We start from the raw sequence: 20,343 nt of genomic DNA, 5'->3' as shown, positions 1-20,343 counted from the left end.
TGACATTTGTAGTCTCTGACCAAAGCAGTGGTAGTGGTTGAAGGTGGTCAAATCAACCCTTCATTATGGGGGATGTGTTTTTTCTCTTGGAGTCTTTCATTTCATCATTCTTACACCTTACAGTTAACAAACAGACACCAATCCCCCACCAGCCTGTAATCATCCTCTGGTCATATGTCAAAAAGTTCTTTCACAGAAACAAGGGACCAGGAGAAAGACTGCTATTACAGAAACAGAAACTTCCAAGATGGTGCCTCCTCTCAAAACCCACTCAGGCACCAGTAAATACAAATGTCATCTTTAATTTTCTGTAGTGGAAATTTAGGATGACAAGGACTTAGCAGCCTTCCTTGCCAAGTCTTCTCTTCCCAGTTAGACCTGCCAACATCATTGCCCTTGGTCAGGCTGGTAACAGTGTTTCAGAGTGCTAGAGTTAGAGAAGGTTGAAAAATGATCTTGGATCAGCTTTCATGGGAAAATAAAACATCTAATGTATCTCCAAGAAAACATGAAGGGAGAAATGAATGGCAGCTGGAAAGGACAATTGGCTAGAATAAACACTCATTTGTGAAAATAAAGCTTTTAATGATAAAAACCATACTTTTTCATTGTAGAAATATTCGAAAATATGGAAAATAAAAAGCATGCAGAAATCCTCTCCTGCCTCCCCATAATGGGTCTCTGTTAAACATTTTGGTGTATTTCTTTCCAGATTTCTGCCTCTCTATAAGTATACATATATACATCCGACTTTTTGTGTATTATGTGTCCATATAATTCTCTTAATAAAAATTTGATCGTAGAGTATAATACATAATGTCTATATCAGGGAAAGTTACTAAAGCTCTTGGGGCCTTGGCTTACTAATCATCTGTGAAATGGGGCTAATAGTATCTGCCATGCAGGGTTGTTGGCAGAATTCAATGCCATCACAGATGTAAAGGAGATAACCCAGTGTTCAACAATGGCAGCTATCTTCGTCACTGATGTTACTGACAGAGCATTTTCCCCTTCGTCACTGATGTTACTGACAGAGCATAGTTCCAGGAATGTAAACTGCCTGTTTTAAACTAGCTAACAATTTAGCAACCAAAACTTTTCAAATAATAGAAAGCTAAAGTTGGGTCACACACAGTAGCTCATGCCTGTAATCCCAGTACTTTGGGAGGCTGAGGCAGGTGGATCACCTGAAGTCAGGAGTTAGAGACCAGCCTGGCCAACATGGTGAAACCCTGTGTCTACTAAAAATACAAAAATTAGCCAGGCGTGGTGGTACGCACCTGTGATTCTAGCTACTAAGGAGGCTGAGGAAGGAGAATCGCTTGAACCCGGGGAGCTGAGGTTGCAGTGAGCCGAGATTGCGCCACTGCATTCCAGCCTGGGCGACAAAGCAAGACCTTGTCTCAAAAAATAAAATAAAATAAATATTAAAAAATAAAATTGTACTACTACTTGGCAGACAAACTATATTGATCCTCCCAGCTCTACCAATCCCTAGGTATTCCTCCCTGAAGCACAGCATGAAAACCCACTGGTGAATCTCTTCCAGGGGGAACTGTGAGACAGGGTCTCACTCTGTCACCCAGACCGGAGGGCAGTGGCTCGATTGCAGCTCATGTAGCCTCTACCTCCTGGGATCAAGCGATCCTCCCACCTCAACCACCTGTGTAGCTGGGACTACAGTTGTGTGCCACTATGGCTATTTTTTTTTTTTTTAATTTTCTGTGTAGATGGGAATCTCATGATTTGCCCAGGCTGGTCTCAAACTCCTAGGCTCAAGTGATCCTCCTGCCTTGGCCTCCCAAAGTGCTGAGATTATAGGCATAAGCTACTGCATTCGACCTGAGGCTACCTTTTAGAGCACACATCTAGCCTATGATGTGTATTGTGGTGGGGGCAGGGTTGGGGGTATCTCTCCCTGTGGAAGACCCTGAGACATGTCTGTGGGGAAGGGACCTATGTCTGTGAAGGCGGGTGTGTCTGCGTGGGGGTCTATTCCTGTGAGCGTACTGTGTGTCTGGGGGGAGAGGGGATGGCAGCAGGTTCAACGTGCTAAGGGGGCTGGATGTCACTCCAGGACTCTGTGTCAGGGCATGTGTGTCTCCTTTCTACCTTCTGCTTTTTCTTGCTCCCTCTCTCCCTTCCACCTTCCTCGGGTGTGTGTTTTGTTCCTTCTCCTCCCCTCTAGTTCCCCTCGTCTCCTTCCTCCTCTCTGAGCGTCAGTGTTTGCCTCTGCCCAGTCCCTCAAGCTTTCATTTGAACAACAAACACTACCGGATAGTAAACAGGGTCCTTTCGGTCCTTTCCTTGAAGATATATGGCAGTGAGAAGAAACCAAGAGCATTGGCTCAGAAGCTCAAGCACAGGGAGTTGAAGGAAAGGTCAAATCTGAGGAATGGGGCACCTAAGCACATGTGCAGGAGAGGAGAGAGGCAGCAGAAAGGGGTGTTTAATGGTACCCAAGAGAACAGAGATCTAGATGGGTCCCAGAGAATCCTCAGGAGACAGCACCCAGGCCCAGGTGAAGTCAATGGCTTTGGACAGACTGCTCTTCCTCCCTCAGGAATGGTAGGAGAGAAGAAGCAAGCAGGCAGCAAGTAACCAGCCTTGGATGAGAAGGAGGGCAGCTGTGGGAGCACAGACCCTATGTCCCCCTCTTCTCACCAGACGTAACAATGCATTCCCATCCCTGAGCCTGCTGCATGGTGGGGAGAGTGAGGGCTCAGGGGTGACTGCAGAGGAGGAGGGCAAGCTGAGGTTAGGCAGCACCACTCTCTAGCAGGTCCTCTCTGCAAAGGCTCTCAGACTTTCACCAGCAGTATCTTCCAGACAAGGAATAGATAAGAAAATGGTAGGGGTGCCTAGGGTCAGTGGCAAGGCCAGGGAAGCAAGAGACTGCAAGGAACTGGTGAAAAATCCAGGAGCAGTTCTGGCCTATGTGCCTGTGTCTTCGACACCCAATTGTTTGAGTCCCTTCTGCTGGAAACTGACTCTCATTCCTGTCTTCCAGCACTTAGTGCAGTGCCTGAGACATGGCCAGCATCGGGAAACATCTGCTCTACCGAAAAAGCTCATGACACCAGGCACAGTGGCTCATGCCTGTAATCGCAGCACTTTGGGAGGCTGAGACGGGTGAATCACAAGGTCAGGAGATCAAGACCATACTGGCTAACACAGGGAAATCCTGTCTCTACTAAAATTATAAAAAATTAGCCGGGAGTGGTCACACACACCTGTAATCCCAGGTACTCGGGAGGCTGAGGCAGGAGAATCGCTTGCACCTGGGAGGTGGAGGTTGCAGTGAGCCAAGATTGCGCCATTGCACTCCAACGTGGGTGACAGAGCGACACTCTGTCTCAAAAAAAGAAAAAAAAGAAAGAAAGAAAAAGCTCACGAAGCCCCAAAGCAAGGAGGCCAGCAGGAAACCAGAGGGGGCTGAGTGAGCTTCAGACGGTTAATGACACAGGTGTCACCCTGCTGGGTGGCTGACATTGCTTTTCAGTCTATAAAGTGCATTAGCACATACGTTATTTTATTTCATCCTAGAAACAGTTTAAAGAACAAGTTGCAGTATTTTCAGCCCTCAACAGAGAAGAGATTCAGAGAAGCAAAGGCGCTTGCTCTAAGCTACACAGCCAGGCAGTAATGGAGCGGAGACAGGAACTCAGGTGTCCTCCTCTTAGCCCCGTCCTATTCTTGTTTGTGCTACTCCATGGCATCTCTGAGGGAGTAATCTCACTATCAATGACAAAACAGTGCAAATGCGATCTCAGTGGGAATAAGAGGAGGCCAGTAGTGTGGATTCTGAAGCCACTGAAGACAGCAGAGAATAAGATGGGAAGGGGATGTGGACATCTCAACCAACAGATGATGAAGATCCCAGAGACAAGCAGATGACAGTGACACGGCAGGGAGGAAGGTTCCTAGGGGCTGTGCTAGCAGCCAGATGACAGGGCGGAGCTCACACCAGACCATGGCGGCGTCTGGAGTCCGGGAGCAGAAGGAGCAGCCTCACTAGGGCAGAGTCCAGCATTCCCTAGAGTCTCCAATGGAAGGAGAGAGGCTGGAGACCTGGATACAGGGGAGGGGTCTGGGATGGGCTCCAGGGTTTGAAAACACTCCCTGAGGAACACAGCAAACGCGAACACTTAATGTCACATGGTGAATCTGTTATAAGGGGTTTACATCCTTATTCTTTCCTATCTGCAAACATTACTTTATTTCCTACCCACTCAAGAAGGGATGAACACAAAAATCTAGACCAGCAGTACCTGGACGTCATCATTAACTGAAAATAGTTTCCAAAATAAACCAAAGTATGAAGAGACATAGTGAAAAAATGTGGGGTTCAACCACCGATGAATCAAGAAGAAATTCAAAATTAGCCAGGATTCCATATTCCACATGGTAGAAAACATATCGCCCCTTAATCTCACAAGAGGTGGGAGAAAGGCATGAATAAGATGACTACCTTGATAAGAAAGACGTATCATAAAGAAAGAATCAGGCCCATTCACTGACTGCTATGCACGAGAGAGGGCCACTGATTTTCACATCATGGCCCTGAGTTATGTCCTTGTTATCTCCATGGCTTCTTGGGAAGAGGGTGAGCCCAGCACGTTCCAATCAGGAGTGACTGTGGAATGCCTTTAAGCTCCTTGGACAATCTGGCTACCTGTGTGAACCTTTCCAGTGAGATGACGGCAAAATGGGCTGGAGATCCCAGCAAAAGTATGACTGACCTGGACTCAATCACTCTGAACCAGTGGTCAGTGTCCTATGTCACCTGTCCTTAAGCAACAGGGCTATGACCCTCAAATGGGTTCCCTTCTCCTGAAGCTCTCAATATTTGGCATGCAGTTAGTGCCTTTCCCTCTCTGTGTACCATGCCCCCTTATGGACTTCTGTTGACTTGAACTGTTTGGAGACAATGTCTTTAACTGCATTACACTGGAGAAAGAAATTATTCATGAGGAAAAGGGAACCAAATCGGTCACAAAGACAGTCTGTTTTGGTAATCTATTGAAGACAGATAGTGAGGACAATGATATGTCTGTGGGAACATTTTCTGAGCACCCACCATGAGCCAGCTTTTCTACATGGGGTCCTTTCATATGTTATCTCGTTTCATCTTTATGATTATGTATTGAACAACTTCCTTTTACAGATGAGTAAAGAAAGTCTTAAGGCCAAGTGACTTGCCCAAGATAGCAGGGCTGTCACCAAAACCTTTGTTTCTTCCTTCTACTAAAGTCTGTTTCACTGAACGGTGAAATTCTCCTCAAAGAACTTCAGACGGTTTAGTGCCGTCTGGCTTGTGCTCCCAAACCACAGTGAGCACGAGTCTTAAGGAATGTGCCAGGGCATGGCTGAAACTTGAAGGCCTTGGAGATCTCAATTGTTTCTGTCCCCAGTTTACAATTTGTTTTAGGAAAAAACAAACAAACAAACAAACACGCAACCTCTTGGTGCATTGTTTCTCCCAAACTGAGAAATGGGAAAAATGACTACCCACTCTCTTGTACTCTGTCATGACATATAAGAAAACTGGAAATGAAAGGGCCATGCAATCAGGTGGTCTTAAATCCATGCCACTTTGAAGTTAGTATTTTTATTATTATTATTATTTTTGAGACAGAGTCTCACTCTGTTGCCCAGGATGGAGTGCAGTGGCACAAGTAGAGCTCACTATAGCCTCGACCTCTCTGGCTCAAATGATCCTCCCAACTCAGCCTCCTGAGTAGCTGGGACTACAGGTATGTGCCACAATGCCTGACTTTTTTTTTTTTTGGTACAGATGGATTCTCACTACTTTGTCCAGGCTGGATAAAGTTAGTATTTTTAATGTAGCGTCACCAACTGCATTAACAGGTGACACATCTAACATGCCCAGTCAGTTCAGGGCAAAGGAGAAGCAGAGGACAGGGCCAGCCACCTTACCAGCAGTAGTCCAGCAGATGTGGTGGTAGCACGGGGATGTACACGTGCTGCCAGTACATGGGGTAGAGCATCGCCGCAGACCCGTGGATGCAGGCAGTCAGCTGGAACAGAGCAAAGCAGAGATCAATGAACAAATCCAAGGGAGGAGACACCGCCATTTGATTTCAGCAATACAATTCTATAATTCTTCAACATGTTTACATGATAAGTTGAAAAGCCTGGAGAAATCATTCTAAGTTAATTCAATCACCCTAATTCAAATTTAGTAAGAGCTTTCTTTTCAAAAAATCTTTTTTTCTGATTATAAAGCTAATATAAGAAATAGAAAATTTTAAAAATGGAGAAAGGGATTAAAATAAATGCCACCACCATTGGAAGATTTAACATTGTAGGTTCTTACACACACAAGCACATATATTCCCTTTTTAAATACAATTAGGATGACTATAAATGCAGTATTCTTTTGTGTTTCTTAAAAGTGAACATTATTTGATGCCATTTTCCTTTAAATATTCTTAGAAAAAGGTATCTCTTAATGATGCTTTAAAGGCACAAATCCAGAATATTCTTTAAATATTCTTAGAAAAAATACCTTTTAACGATACTTGATGAATTTCCCATCCTATTAATATATTTAACTATTCTACTACCATTAAGTAATATAATCATATAGGTCAATAATTTATATCTATAGTTCCTAAATGCAGAATTCAGAGACAAAGGTTATAAATATTTCAAGGCACTTAATAAATACATATATCATAAATATGTTAGTATAATGAATAGAGGAAGGATGGAGACTCTTTACACCCCCCAGCCCCAGCCATCCACCACAATTCTGGCCTCCCTTCCCCTCACCAGCACTACTCCTTGTAGTCAAGTTAGTAGCTTTAAAATTGTATCTATTTTACTCTTATTTTTATTCTGATCAGGACTAAGGTTGAACATTTTGTCATATGTTTCTTGACTGTACTTATGTAATAGACAAATGGTCTATTCATATTCTTAGCCCACTTTAAAAATGAGTGTTAGTAATTTTTACTGGTTTATAAGCAATCACTGATGATATGCAAAGAATATCCAGCCTTTGTAGTGTTTTGAAAATAATTTATACTTAATTTTCTTTGAATTTCTGGGCAAAGAGAAGGTCTAAATAATTATATAGACAAATATTTTCTTCCATGATGGTTTCTACCGCTTTTATCCCAAGAAAGTCCTCTAAATTTTCCCTTAGCATTTAACTCTTCAGTCCATCTGGAATCACTTTAGGTTTAAGGACTGAGGTGAGAATTTATTTTTTCCACATAGGTAATCAATTGCTATGGCACTGTTTACTGACTAATCCTTCCTCTCCACAGTCTTTTGACTTACCCGTATTTTCTATTTTTTTTTTTTTCTTAAGAGCTAGAGACATCATATAATCAGTATTTTATGCTATTAAAAATTTAGGAAACAAAGATAATATAAAGGGATACAATTGCTACAAAATTCAATATAGTGAAAAGAAAGGGGGGAAAAAGCAACCTTTGGAGACATAGCTATGAAGTGACAAAGCCAACAACACATGTTTCTTTCTGTCTTTTTTTCTTTAATGTTTCTTTGGTTTCAGGGAAGCCTGTTCCCATGAGGACTTTGCTTCTTTTGGAAGCTGTTAACTGGCCTTTGCTGACAGAAGGACATTTACGTGGCAAAAGAGTGACGTGCCAAGGCCCAGTTAAAAGCATCCCAGAGGTTAGTGTAACATGAACAGCTTTAAATTGGGTATTCTGCTGATGTTTCCCAGTTGTGAGAACTGTGTGTTAAAGCCAGGGCTGCCACTCCCACCCCCGCCTGCCCTGACTCTTTCCTCCAGACCCCGTTCTTGAAGCCAGGTCCATGCCATGAACCGGATCTCATTCAGCAGGCACCCAAGAACTGTTCCCAGTGACCCCGTCAAGGCTGGCAGGTTTAACCCATCCCTTCACATTCCATTTCCGTAGGTACCCATATAAAGGAGACTGATATATGTACACACATATATATATAATATCAAAACATTAATTTTATATATATCATTGGTTATATATATAATATATATATTTATATATTTCATATATAAGTATATTCTGTATTTTACATACACACACACACACACACACACACACACACACACAACTAATCCCTTCAGGGCTTCTTAGAGATGAAAACTCCTTGCTGGTGTTGAGTGAGTGGAGAATGAACCAACTCTGACCTGATTCCACCCTGAAGTCAGCCTGGAGGGTTCCACTGGCCTCGGGTCTCAGCTCTTTCTGCACATCTTTAACTAGCTGCCAGAGCGCTCCTCCTCAAATGCAGGTTCCGGCCCATCACTTCCTACTCGGAAGTCTTTGGGGGCATGCCTAGCCCCGGATGGCTCCACCAGCCCACAGTCTAGCTGTACAGCAGCCATCTGTAGCCACACTCTGTACCGTCTTCTCCAAGTCTGTCCTTGGAATACATCACTTAGATAGAGTCATGTACTCCTTTTCCTCCCCTCCCTTTCCACCCATCCCCCAAACTGGCCTGGATTTGTGCCTCTAGCAAACTCCTCCCTCAGGTCTCTGTGTAAGTACTTCCTCTTCAAAGTCTTCCCTGGCTCCTTGTGAATAGGCACCGATTATTATTATTATTATTATTATTATTATTATTATTATTGAGACAGGGTCTCACTCTGTCACCCAGGCTGGAGTGCAGTGGCGCGATTTCAGCTCACTACAGCCTCCGCCTCCCGGTTCAAGCAATTCTCCTGTCTCAGCCTTTTGAGTAGCTGTGACTACAGGTGTGTGCCACCACGCCTGGCTAATTTTTGAATATTTTGTAGAGACAGGTTTTCGCCATGTTGGCCAGGCTGGTCTCAAACTCCTGACCTCAAGTGACCCACCCACCTTGGCCTCCCAAAATCTTGGGATTACAGGCATGAGCCACTGCATCCAACCCACAGGCACCCATTATTAACTGGACCATAACTGGCTGCATGTTTGTCTCCTGACTGTAAAGTACAGGAAGATCCTGTCTTCACCTCCATGTTCTCAGTGGCCCAGAATACACAACACACACACATGCACTAGTTAATGGGATGTGTCCTGAATAAAGAAATTATTTTTTCTTAGAATATACTCACAATACAAAGACAGTTTAGTAGCTTGGCTTTTATCAGTAGCATACCAACATTCCCGTGAGTCTCACAGAATAAGGTACATGACTCAAAGTCTAAAACAGGCTGGGCGCGGTGGCTCACGCCTGTGATGCCAGCTCTTTGGGAGGCTGAGGTGGGCAGATCACTTGAGGTCAGGAGTTCAAGACCAGCCTGGTCAACATGGCGAAACCCCGTCTCTACTAAAAATACAGAAAAATAGCCAGGTATGGTGGCACATGCCTATAGTCCCAGCTACTCGCGAGGCTGAGGCAGGAGAATTGCTTGAACCCAGGAGGTGGAGGTTGCCAGTGAGTTGAGATCACACCACTACACTCCAGCCTGGGCAACAGAGCGAGACTCTGTCCCCCAAAAAAGAGAGACAGAAAAAAATGTCTAAAACAAAAACAGCAAGCTTAGAAACACAAGCATGGCACTTTTGGAAAACCAAGTCATTCATTCATCCATTCGCCCATTCAATCGTGTACCTCCTTTCTAACTCCACAACATATAAATAAATAAATAAAAGCACCTCAAAATCTATAAGGTCCCATACAAATGAAGGTAACATCATCACATGAATTAATTTGTGATTCTCTTTGAAAAAGTCATTTAATAGAATGAACCTGGTTAAGCCAGAACTTGATTATGTGACTCTTTTTAGGTTAAACTGGTTTGGGTTAAAAGCCTATTTCAACTGACAGAGTAGCAGAGATCTCATCTTCAGATAATGTTCTTTTCATGTCTTTTTAACCTCAAAAGCAAACCTACCAACCTCAATGCCAAGACTTTAAAATTACTTATCCTTCTTAAAAAAAAAAAAAAAAAAAAAAAAATCAAACTTTTAAGGTGCTTGATCATTTCATTAGTGGGTTTTCTAAGGGCCAAATCTCTGCAATTGGGGTAAAATGCATTACTCATTTGATTAAGAAACAAACAAAACAGGGAATTATATGGCTCTTTTCCAAAATACTAAATGACACAAACTATATGCATCATTACTTAAGGACAGTCACTTGATTATAAGAAAAGTCTTACTATATATCTATACTCAATCAGAAATAATGCACTCTGTTCTGTAAAGTATCGCTTGCCGCTTATTTGTAAAATAATTCTAAACCCTGTTTCTAAAAATAAAAGTCCTAAAGGCCTATGTTCATTCCTTACAGAATACAAACTTTAAAAGTAATGAAAGTATGTAATTTGGTGTGTAGTCAACAAAGGGGTATTGTGAATATATAATTGAAGTGCAAGTTGAAGAAAATGATTCTATCAAAATCTCACTCAGTGGGAGAATGGAAAGATAGTATGTGTAAAATTTGCCCAAAGTCATTAGTCACAATGAATATTCATCAGAAGCCAATTATCAATCTCATTTAATGACACCCCAAAAGATTTTGCCCTGAAGCAGCTGAAGAGTCTAAGACTCCAGACAAAACTAGACAAATTATACAGCCAACAGCCAGTCTAGCCAGGACACAGACTGTAAAGTAAACCACTGGTGGATTTTGGGATGCACTTCAGCAAATTCTGTCCTCAATTAAAGGTGCACAAGGTCATTTATATCTCAGAGCTTTCTATATGGCTCTGTTAGTTTTCTTTGAGGCAAAGGGAGATGAGGAGAAGGCAGTGAGGGTAGAACATGAATGGAGAATGATCAATGACGGAGTTGGGCAAATCACAAGGACACCTTTTTTTTTTTTCAGTCATTTCTCAGAGATAAAGCCCAGATTGTCACAGTCTTAGATTCCAATGCCTCTGCAGAATCCTAATAGCAGCTCTGCAACTTAACATGAAATAAAAATAAGAATGCCCCCTCAAAAGACAAAACCACAATATGTGTAGGTACCAGGTTGGGGTTTAGACCCTTGCAAAGTATTGTTTTAAAGGAAAGTGTGTGTGTGTGTATGTGTGTGTGTTGATACACAAATACACTCATCACCACATTTCACAGATAAGGAAACAGTTTCAGAGGTGAAATAACTTCCCCAAGGCCACATCAACAGTAAGTGACAGAACTGGGACTCACATCCAGGTCTGTCAGAATATAACGGCCACTGTGTTTCCACAATGCATAATAAATTCAAAAAGTATTCACATGCATACCCTGTGCCATCCACGGTGCGGAGGACTCTGAAATAGATGAGGTATTGTCCCTGTTGACATTGTTAAATGACACAGATATGTATTTGCCTTGCTGCTAGATGTCCAAATGTCTGGGACAAAATACCAATGACAGAAAATAATCATTTTTAAAACAAACACAGATCCAATCATTTCCTGGGGATGAGTTACATTTAACTAAGGTGTTGTAGTGTCTTTAATCCACAGGAAATTCTAGACAATGAAGTAATTATTATTACTCAAAGAGAAAGGTTTACATTCCATTTTGAGTACATATATCTGACAGGCTGGCTTGAAAGTGTTGGAAAGTCTTGCTTTTTGTCATGTTCCCTTTCAAATACTTGCTTGGAGTCTTCTTCTAACTTTTTGACCTGGGCAAGCCACTTCCTTTCCTAGGTCTCAATTTGTCCTGTATGTAAAACAAGAGACTAGGCTACAAGATTTCTGTGTTCCTTTCCAGCTTTGACAACTCACAATTCTAGAGGAATTGCTATCCTTTGATGTGAAGAAGGCTCCTTCTCTGTCCCCAGTTTACTTTCTTCAGCTGCACTAAGCCGAAGCAAATCAGGGTCTGTCTTTAAGCTGGTCTTGCTTTCTCATCTCTGCAGCTCCAGGGCCCAGCTGGAATTCATGGGCTATGTAGGAACCACTACCTTTCAGTCACCCCATCTCCATCACCGGACCAGGGCACAGCCCTCTTCCTTACTTGGCCCTTGATACTCTGAATAACTCAGAGGTAGATGACCTCAGGTGACCAGGAACACAAGGGCTATGGATATGAGCTCGTCAAGGACCAAGACCACATCAGACTCCATCTTTTTTTTTTCTTTTTTCTTTTTTTTGAGATGGAGTCTTGCTCTGTCACCCAGACTGGAGTGCAGTGGTGTGACCTCGGCTTACTGCAACATCCGCCTCCCAGGTTCCAGCGATTCTCCTGCCTCAGCCTCCTGAGTAGCTGAGATTACAGGCACCCACTACCACACCCAATTAATGTTTGTGTTTTTAGCAGAGATGGAGTTTCGCCAAATTGGTCAGGCTGATCTCGAACTCCTGACCTCAGGTGATCCGCCCTCCTTGGTCTCCCAAATATTCCTCTTCTTACCTCTTACTATGCTCGACACAGAGTTGGTGCTGAGTAAATGTTTGGGAAAATGGAGAATGCCTCCAGATTCATACCATGAGGAAGAATAGGCAAGATTACCAGACAGCTTTTTTTTTTTTTTAAGACAGAGTTTCACTCTTGTTGCCCAGGCTGGAGTGCAATGGTATAATCTCGGTTCATTGGCTGGGCGCGGTGGCTCAAGCCTGTAATCCCAGCACTTCGGGAGGCCGAGACGGGCGGATCACGAGGTCAGGAGATTGAGACCATCCTGGTGAACACGGTGAAACCCCGTCTCTACTGAAAAATACAAAAAACTAGCCGGGCGAGGTGGTGGGTGCCTGTAGTTCCAGCTACTCAGGAGGCTGAGGCAGGAGAATGGCGTAAACCCGGGAGGCAGAGCTTGCAGTGAGCTGAGATCCGGCCACTGCACTCCAGCCTGGGCGACAGAGCGAGACTCCGTCTCAAAAAAAAAAAAAAATCTCGGTTCACTACAACCTCTGCCTCCCAGGTTCAAGTGATTCTCCTGCCTCAGCCTCCCGAGTAGCTGGGATTACAGGTATGCACCAACATGCCCGGCTAATTTTTTGTATTTTTAGTAAAGACAGGGTTTCTCCACGTCAGGCTGGTCTTGAACTCCTGACCTCATGTGATCCGCCCGCCTCCCAAAGTGCTGGGATTATAGACATTTAACAAATTGCAATTGCCTAATAGATCACAACTAGAGGCTGTACATTTTTGAAAAAGTATTAAGATTCCAAGCTCTAAAAGCTGGCAGAGGAATAAAATCAGATGGTCACAGTCATTCTTTCCATCCTAGAATTCAAAAGGTTAAATAATCAAACCAACACCTGCTTCACAGGGTTAGAGGCATTTGGATTTCCCCTCTGAACCTAAACAAAGAGAAATGAATAAAATGATAAATATAGAAAGGATACCAGATTACTGACTTTAAAGGGAGGTCATTCTTAAGTTTGTTCATTTTGACCATGGATCATCTTATTTAGAAGAGTTGTAAAAAATGCTGTGTGTCTTGGGAAGTTGTTCCCTTTCTCAGTTTGAGAACTTGATTCTTTTATTTAATTATAAACCATCTTCATAGGTATCATGGTGTCATGATTCAAACACTGCTGTGGTTTTTGTTTGTTTTGATTATGATTTATTCTCAAATGACAAATCCTCTCTAAAATCATCAAAACGTTTTAAGCAAAATCTGCAGGGACTCTGTGAAGTTAACCTATTTCAACCCTTCCATGGGTATGAGAAAAACCTTTAATTATAAAGGGTTCAGCTATGTTCAAGTTGTAGTTACTGTATTTAGTGGGGGAGGAATAGGCTTTCAAGAAACTATCAAAGATACTCTAGCAGAAAGGCAGCTTAGAACACCTCAGAAATCAAAGAACCTTCAGCTAGTCTAGACAGATGCTGGACATGTGAGTAGAAGGAAAGAGCAAACAGTGTCTCGCTTTTCTTAGCAGCTGAAATGCAGGGCTTCTTTTTAGGGGGTAATGGGAACAATCGTTCTTCCAGTAGTTTTATTTTCAATTTGGTGGAACTCATCTTACTTTTTCCTTCTCCATTATTTTTTGGGAAAGGGAAGGAATAAAAACACACACACACACACACACAACAACAAAAAAAACACCCAACAATGAGTGAAGGAAAGCATCTTCCCCCAACAGCAATATCACCTAGTCAGGAGAAAGCTTACACAGGCAATCAACCGCCTGCTTAATCACTTCTCTCCATTTTTTTTTTAAAAGCTATCTACTAGAGTAATTAGAGTAAGTTATTAACCGGGGCAACGAGCTTTCGTGCCAAGATTTGACACTTTACAACATCAAAGCAACTAAAACTGCCAGAGAAAAGCTTTAGCTACCAAAGCAGAGGCAGAAAACCATGGTGTGGTAAACTACACTGTAAATAAGCCCACAGCACCGTGAGTGAGGAAAGAGCTTTCTTTTCATCTTTAAGATGAAAAAGAAAAAGGCAAGGTTACATGAGGGACTGATAACAATTTATTCAATATAGGGACAGTCAACGTGCTGCCATTCTTCCACGCCATATCTGTGACAGACATTACTAACCGATCACAGAGTCGGGGTGTGGCCCAGAATCCTTCCTCATATGCACTTTTTTTGGTTATACAGAATCTCGTTCTGCCACCCAGGCTGGCGTTGCAGTGGTGCAATCACGGCTCACTGCAACCTCTGCCTCCCGGGTTCAAGTGATTCTCCTGCCTCAGCCTCCTGAGTAGCTGGGCACAATGCCACCACACCCAGCTAGTTTTTGTAGTTTTAGTAGAGATGGAGATTCACCATGTTGGCCAAGCTTGTCTCGATCTCCTGACCTCAAGTGATCTGCCCACCTCGGCCTCCCACAGTGCTGAGATTACAGGTGTGAGCTACCACGCCCAGCCTCACATGCACCTTTGATCAATGGATCAAAGTGGGCACTCAAGAAGAAATTGATTTGACACCTCAAATCTAGTATAAGTGGGTATTTCTATTTCTTTGACAATATAAATCATAATTTATGTTTAGCTAATGGATCTATACTATTGCTTTAATAAGGAATCATACTTTTAAAAAGAAAGCATAACTGAATATGGAATCATGAGTACCTATCTGTCAGGCATCCACACATAAAGAAACTAAGGAACCTTCAGGTGGTGAGTTACTAAATTTGCATAAGTAGTAAAAAAAGAAAAAGAAAAGGGACTGTTTCCTGTTGTTTTCTTTGGCAAATCTAACCTTAGAAAGTGACTGTAGGCTGCAGGTGGTAGCTCACGCCTGTAATCCTAGCACTTCGGGAGGCCAAGGCAGGTGGATCACTTGAGGTCAGGAGTTTGAGACCAGCCTGGCCAACAGAGTGACACCTTTTCTCTACCAAAAAATAAAAAAATTAGCTGGGTGTGGTGATGCGCACCTGTAGTCCCAGCTACTTGGGAGGCTGAGGCATGAGTATCACTTGAACCCGAGAGACGGATGTTGCAGTCAGTGGAGATCATGCCATTGTATTCCAGCCTGGGCAACACAGTGAGACTCTGTCCCAAAGAAAACAAACAAAAAAAAAACTCAGAAGAAAGATTCAAGCCATAAAACAGCCACCATCAGCTGGGCGTGGTGGCTCACGCCTACAGTTCCCAGCACTTTGGAAGGCTGAAGCGGGCAGATCACCTGAGGTAGGGAGTTTGAGACCAGCCTGACCAACATGGAGATACCCCGTCTCTACTAAAAATACAAAATCAGCTGGGCGTGGTGGCACATGCCTGTAATCCCAGCTACTCAGGAGGCTGAGGCAGGAGAATCACTTGAACCCGGGAGGTAGAGGTTGTGGTGAGCCAAGATCGCTCCACTGCACTCCAGCCTGGGTGACAAGAATGAAACTCCATCTCAAAAAAACAAAACAAAACAACAACAAAAAACAGGCCACCATCATGACCACTGAATTCACATTACTATCTGCCAGTCACTGAGAACAATGCTTCACATATATCTAACTCATTTAATTTTCATAACAGCCCTATAAGGTAGGTAGCATTATTGTCCCCATTTTATAGATGAGGAAACTAAGGCTCCTGGGTGTTGAGGAACTTGTGTAAGGTCACAGCTATCGGCAGAACTAGGATGTGAACCTAGGGAAGTTGAGCTCTGGATTCTGTGCTCTCAGCTCCCAGGAAACTGCTTCTGTGTTCTGATCTATATTAATCCGACAATTACTGAGTATCCACTATGTGCACATGCCATGCCCTCAAGCAATTTAAAATAGAGAGAGAAAGATCAAAATGCAAACAATCAACTTCCACACAAAAGCATTATGAAAGAGGTGCTATAATAGAGATTCAAGTGTGTTAGCATATAAAGAAAGAATCATTAATTCTGCCTGGGGCAAGAATCAGGCCTGCTTCACAGAGACAGAGACATCAGAGCCCTGAAGGTGGAAGACAAGAAGCTGCTAGTCCTCTTCCCTGCTAGAGGCCAGTCAGGGGGAAAGGGTGGGTCAAGCAAACACAGCAGCTTCTCAGGCCACTCAAGCTCTGTGAGGACTTGAATGAGAAATGACAATTTATTCAACGACTAAATGACTAGTGAGAAGTGGTCCGGATGCAAAACTTCATGGGAGTTGCTGTGACTATTCTGTTTTGCTTGGATTCACTCCCTATCCGCTATCACAGTGATCCTAACATTCAGAACTCTCCCAGGATCTTTATCGCTCTCCTTGTTTCTGAAAGTCAAATCGGGGTTTATGGCCCGCAAGGATGAGATTCAGCCTCAAGTAACATTTACAGAGTGAACAGTGCACCCAGTGCTGGGCTCTGTGCTTTCATGTCTGGATGGTCACTGGATCTTTTTAACCACCTTGAGGTAGGTGTGAATGCTATCCCCATTTTCACAGAAGAAGACAGAGGGACTCAGAGAGGTCAAGTAACTTGCCCAAGGCCATATGGCTAGAAAGTGGCACAGGGAGGATTAAGTACAAGGCAGAGGCAGAAGTGGAACAAAGCCATCCTGACTTGCAGTCTGATACTCTCTCCTCCACTCCTGCTGTCTTTTTTCTTGGGAAAAGATACCTCCAGCAGGGCTGTCTGACACATCTAGCTGGTAGACTCTGAAGCTATCAAGATAGCAGAAAAGAACAAATGTGAACGTGCTCCGTGTCTGCACTGACCCATGATTGCATGGTCTAACTTCATAACATACTACCTTGGTTCACCAAAGTGACCACACTTTCAGTCTGCAGAAACAACACGGGAAATTATGAGTCCTTGCTCCCAGTATCATAAGCACCCAGTAGGTGCTCAAATTTCTTTTATGACTGTCATGTCTGCCAAAGTGGGTGCCATTTAGGGCTTTTTAAGTAGATTATGATGCCAAAGACTTAAATATTATCCATTAAAATTTTGATTCATAAGAGTCACACAAGAAGCTATCAGTCCTACAATCTAAGAAAGATACAATTTATTTCACAACTTGATCGCATTACTAAAACAATAACATTTTCTGCCATGGCAGAAATGGGATGAATTTAATGAAATGGCAAAAAAAAAAAAAAAAAAGAAAAAGAAACATCACCTGTTTGCACACATGCACCCCAAATTACACTGGCGGACTGCATTGGTATTCCGTAAAATTACTGAGAGCCTGAACAGATTATACTTAGCTATGGCCCTTTTCTAGACTAGCCAAGGCCCCAATCAAAGCTCTCCCAAAGAGAATATGGAAACAAAGAGCTTTTTAAGTGCCAGTCGGTATGCATAAACATCTTCTAAATGAACTTGATCAGTCTCTATTATGTCGTGTCCACATGAAAATGAGTCTAACGATACAAAATAACAGCCACCAAAGAATAAATATTGTTTTTGTCTTACAGAACCGTCTATTCACTGGTTCCAAATCAGGCTGTGTATCAATCATCCAGGGAACCTTAAAAAATACACATTCCATGGTTCCATACGAGACTCTGTGAACCAGAATGTCTAGAGATGGTGCCCAAGAACCTGCATTTTAACAAGTTTTCTGGGTGGTTCTAACATAATGCTAATCCGTGGATCAGAACTGGGGAATCACTGACAATCTGAATCCTGTGCCTCATCCAAAGCAGGTGCTTGATGTTTATTGAAGCAATGGGAGAAGAGGCAGGAGAGGAAGGTAGGAGCTAGCAGAGAGACCATGGCTGGTTGAAGTCACATCAAAGTGTCACAAATTAACCTGTTGAAATTCTATATTATATTACAGAGTCTCTATGGTATCTCAAGGTTCTTCATTCCAATTAGAGTTTAACATGAATAAGAGAAAACCAATTCACACATAATTAAATGAAGAATACAGTTCAACAAGCAATTAATTATCTATACATTTTAAAGTCAGAGAATGCCCGCATAAGTAAAACCCACCAATCTCTCCTATTTTCTGTCCATGGAAGTTCCCTTAAGTTTTTAATATTCTCTGGACCACAAAAAAATTGTATATAACGGAGATTAGAGAGGCTGTGTTACTTGGAAGTTTGGCTGCGAAGCCTCTATTCCATGCCACTTCATTATAATTTCTTAAGGATTTCCCTCTTCACCAAAAGGATTAGTTTTCTTCTCACTTCTTTGCATACTCTTCTCAGGTGGTTAGTGTGAACCAGGTTACTCTCTCTCTTTTTTAACATATAGAAGATAAACAAAATGTTCAATTTATTTTATTTTTTAAATAGAACACTAAATTTGGTCTTAGAATTCTCTGTTTGGTAAGTTTCCAGTTACAAGGTCTTGGCTTCCCTTGAGCACAGTTTGAAACAAAATAATGCAGTTTGTTCCTACGGCTGGAACATGCAGAGTGGAGTGTGCAGGCAAAGAGGCCTTGGCTCTGCTCCAGGATTTCAAACCTCCTTCAACTGCCACTCTCATCTCTGCTTCAAGGGCGGCAGATAAGCAAACAGGATTAGTGTTTTCTAGTCCAGAAGAGCTAGGAAAGTTTTGCACACATCATTCAGGTGCCCAGCTCATCAAACAGGCTGGCATCGACATGACAAGGTGGCGTTCATCAGGAAAGTAGCAAAAATGAAGCCAAATATGAAAAGCTGCCCAGTCCACAAACTGGCCCTTTCTTAGGGCTCAAGACCAGATGGTGCTCAGACAATGGATGCTGTCAGTGGGAGTGGTGGGACAGGACTGGGGCAAGGCTGGAAAAGTCTCCATGTACATCTCCTAAGGGCCAGACTGTGTGCTGGTGGGGAGATGGAAGTTTCACCCACCACTCCTCAGGCCACAGGGTACCCGGTCCTGCCCAGCTCCCACGTGCCCGGGGACTAATTTTTGTTGATGCAATTAGGAAGAAACTGACAGGGAGAGGGTGCCAGTTTATTTTTTTTCTTCCCTAAATGAGGTACCATCAGAAAAGTAATAATGGTTTTCGGTTATGGGTGTGGAGGCTAATTAGGTCGTGGTCTTGCCACTATACAGTATTTCCTTCTGAAAAGCATCCACTGGATAAAACAAACAGATGTTTCTTAGGAAAGCAAATATGCCTTTGTCATTATTTAACTGGATATTCTTAGTTGTCCAAATCTCTTTCAGTATCCCTAAATTATAAAGGGGGCGATTAGGACCAAGATACACTGCTGGAAGGAATTGCAACTTATGAACCCTGGAAGGTTCTTTATTCTTTATTGTATAGGACAAAGATACATAGCTGCAATATATGAACGCTGAAACCACAGTGAGTTAGAGAAGATACGCCCCAGGGCTCCACCAAAGCCATGCTCATGGTAGTAGAAGGGTGCAGGAGCTGCTGGGAGACAGCCAAGTTTAAGAAGGCATGGGCAGAGTGAATGGAATCTGAAGTGTTTAAGGAAATGGAGCTTTGGCTAACAGACTGGGTGTGTCAATGGGAATTCACAGATCTGCCTCCTGTTTCCTGGTGCCTAGAGTAGTGTCAGGCATACAGACAGGGCTTGCTGACTCTGAAGTGAAAAGCTTAGGTGTGACAATCAGGCAGAGGTTCTTTATATTATTTTAGATCCATGGCCAACAGGGTCATGCTAAGAATATGTCTCCGAGTACAAGTGTCACAGGGAACTCATGACAGTGGAGAGTTACCAAGAAGGTAGTATGAGGTGGCAAGGACGCTGGCGTGGTTTTCATTCCATCTTTGCTGCCCATCTTAGACAAGGCACATCAACTTTTGGGGGTGCTAACATTCCCATCTGCAAAGGGAGAAGAAATCCCACAAGCTCCTAGGGTTGTTGCAAGAATGAATGAAAAAAATGATCACATATGTGATTAGCATAGTGCCTGGCACATAGGAAGGGGGTGGCTCAAAAGGTTAACTTTAAAAGAACTTTAAAAGGGGCGGGGAGAACTGGGGGGCTCCCATATAAAGTACTGAGTATGAATCTACTTAAGGATATTCTTACACATTTATTCTGTGAATGCTCTTTGGTGGTCTTGGAGCTTTACAAGCTACAAAAAACAAACAAACAAAGAAGCAAAACTCTAAGTACTATACAATCAGGTCTTATTTTTCACCCAAACCAATAGCAA

At 42.8% G+C, this 20,343-nt stretch overlaps 1 protein-coding gene across 6 annotated transcripts in view; it reads right to left on the bottom strand.

Moving 5' to 3' along the window:
- Positions 1-20,343, bottom strand: part of DENND1A (DENN domain containing 1A) — a 544,396-nt gene that overhangs the window by 241,029 nt on the left and 283,024 nt on the right. For all 6 annotated transcript variants that reach the window (XM_025359631.1, XM_025359633.1, XM_025359632.1 and 3 more), the window contains one exon: positions 5,941-6,041. In XM_025359631.1, coding sequence (XP_025215416.1) covers positions 5,941-6,041 — 101 coding nt within the window. The remainder of the gene's footprint in view (positions 1-5,940; positions 6,042-20,343) is intronic.

Source organism: Theropithecus gelada, chromosome 15, assembly GCF_003255815.1.
Source record: "Theropithecus gelada isolate Dixy chromosome 15, Tgel_1.0, whole genome shotgun sequence".
Classification (NCBI taxonomy): Eukaryota; Metazoa; Chordata; class Mammalia; order Primates; family Cercopithecidae; genus Theropithecus; species Theropithecus gelada.
Note: the sequence above shows the minus strand (reverse complement) of the source record. Positions and strands in the feature narration are given on the sequence as shown.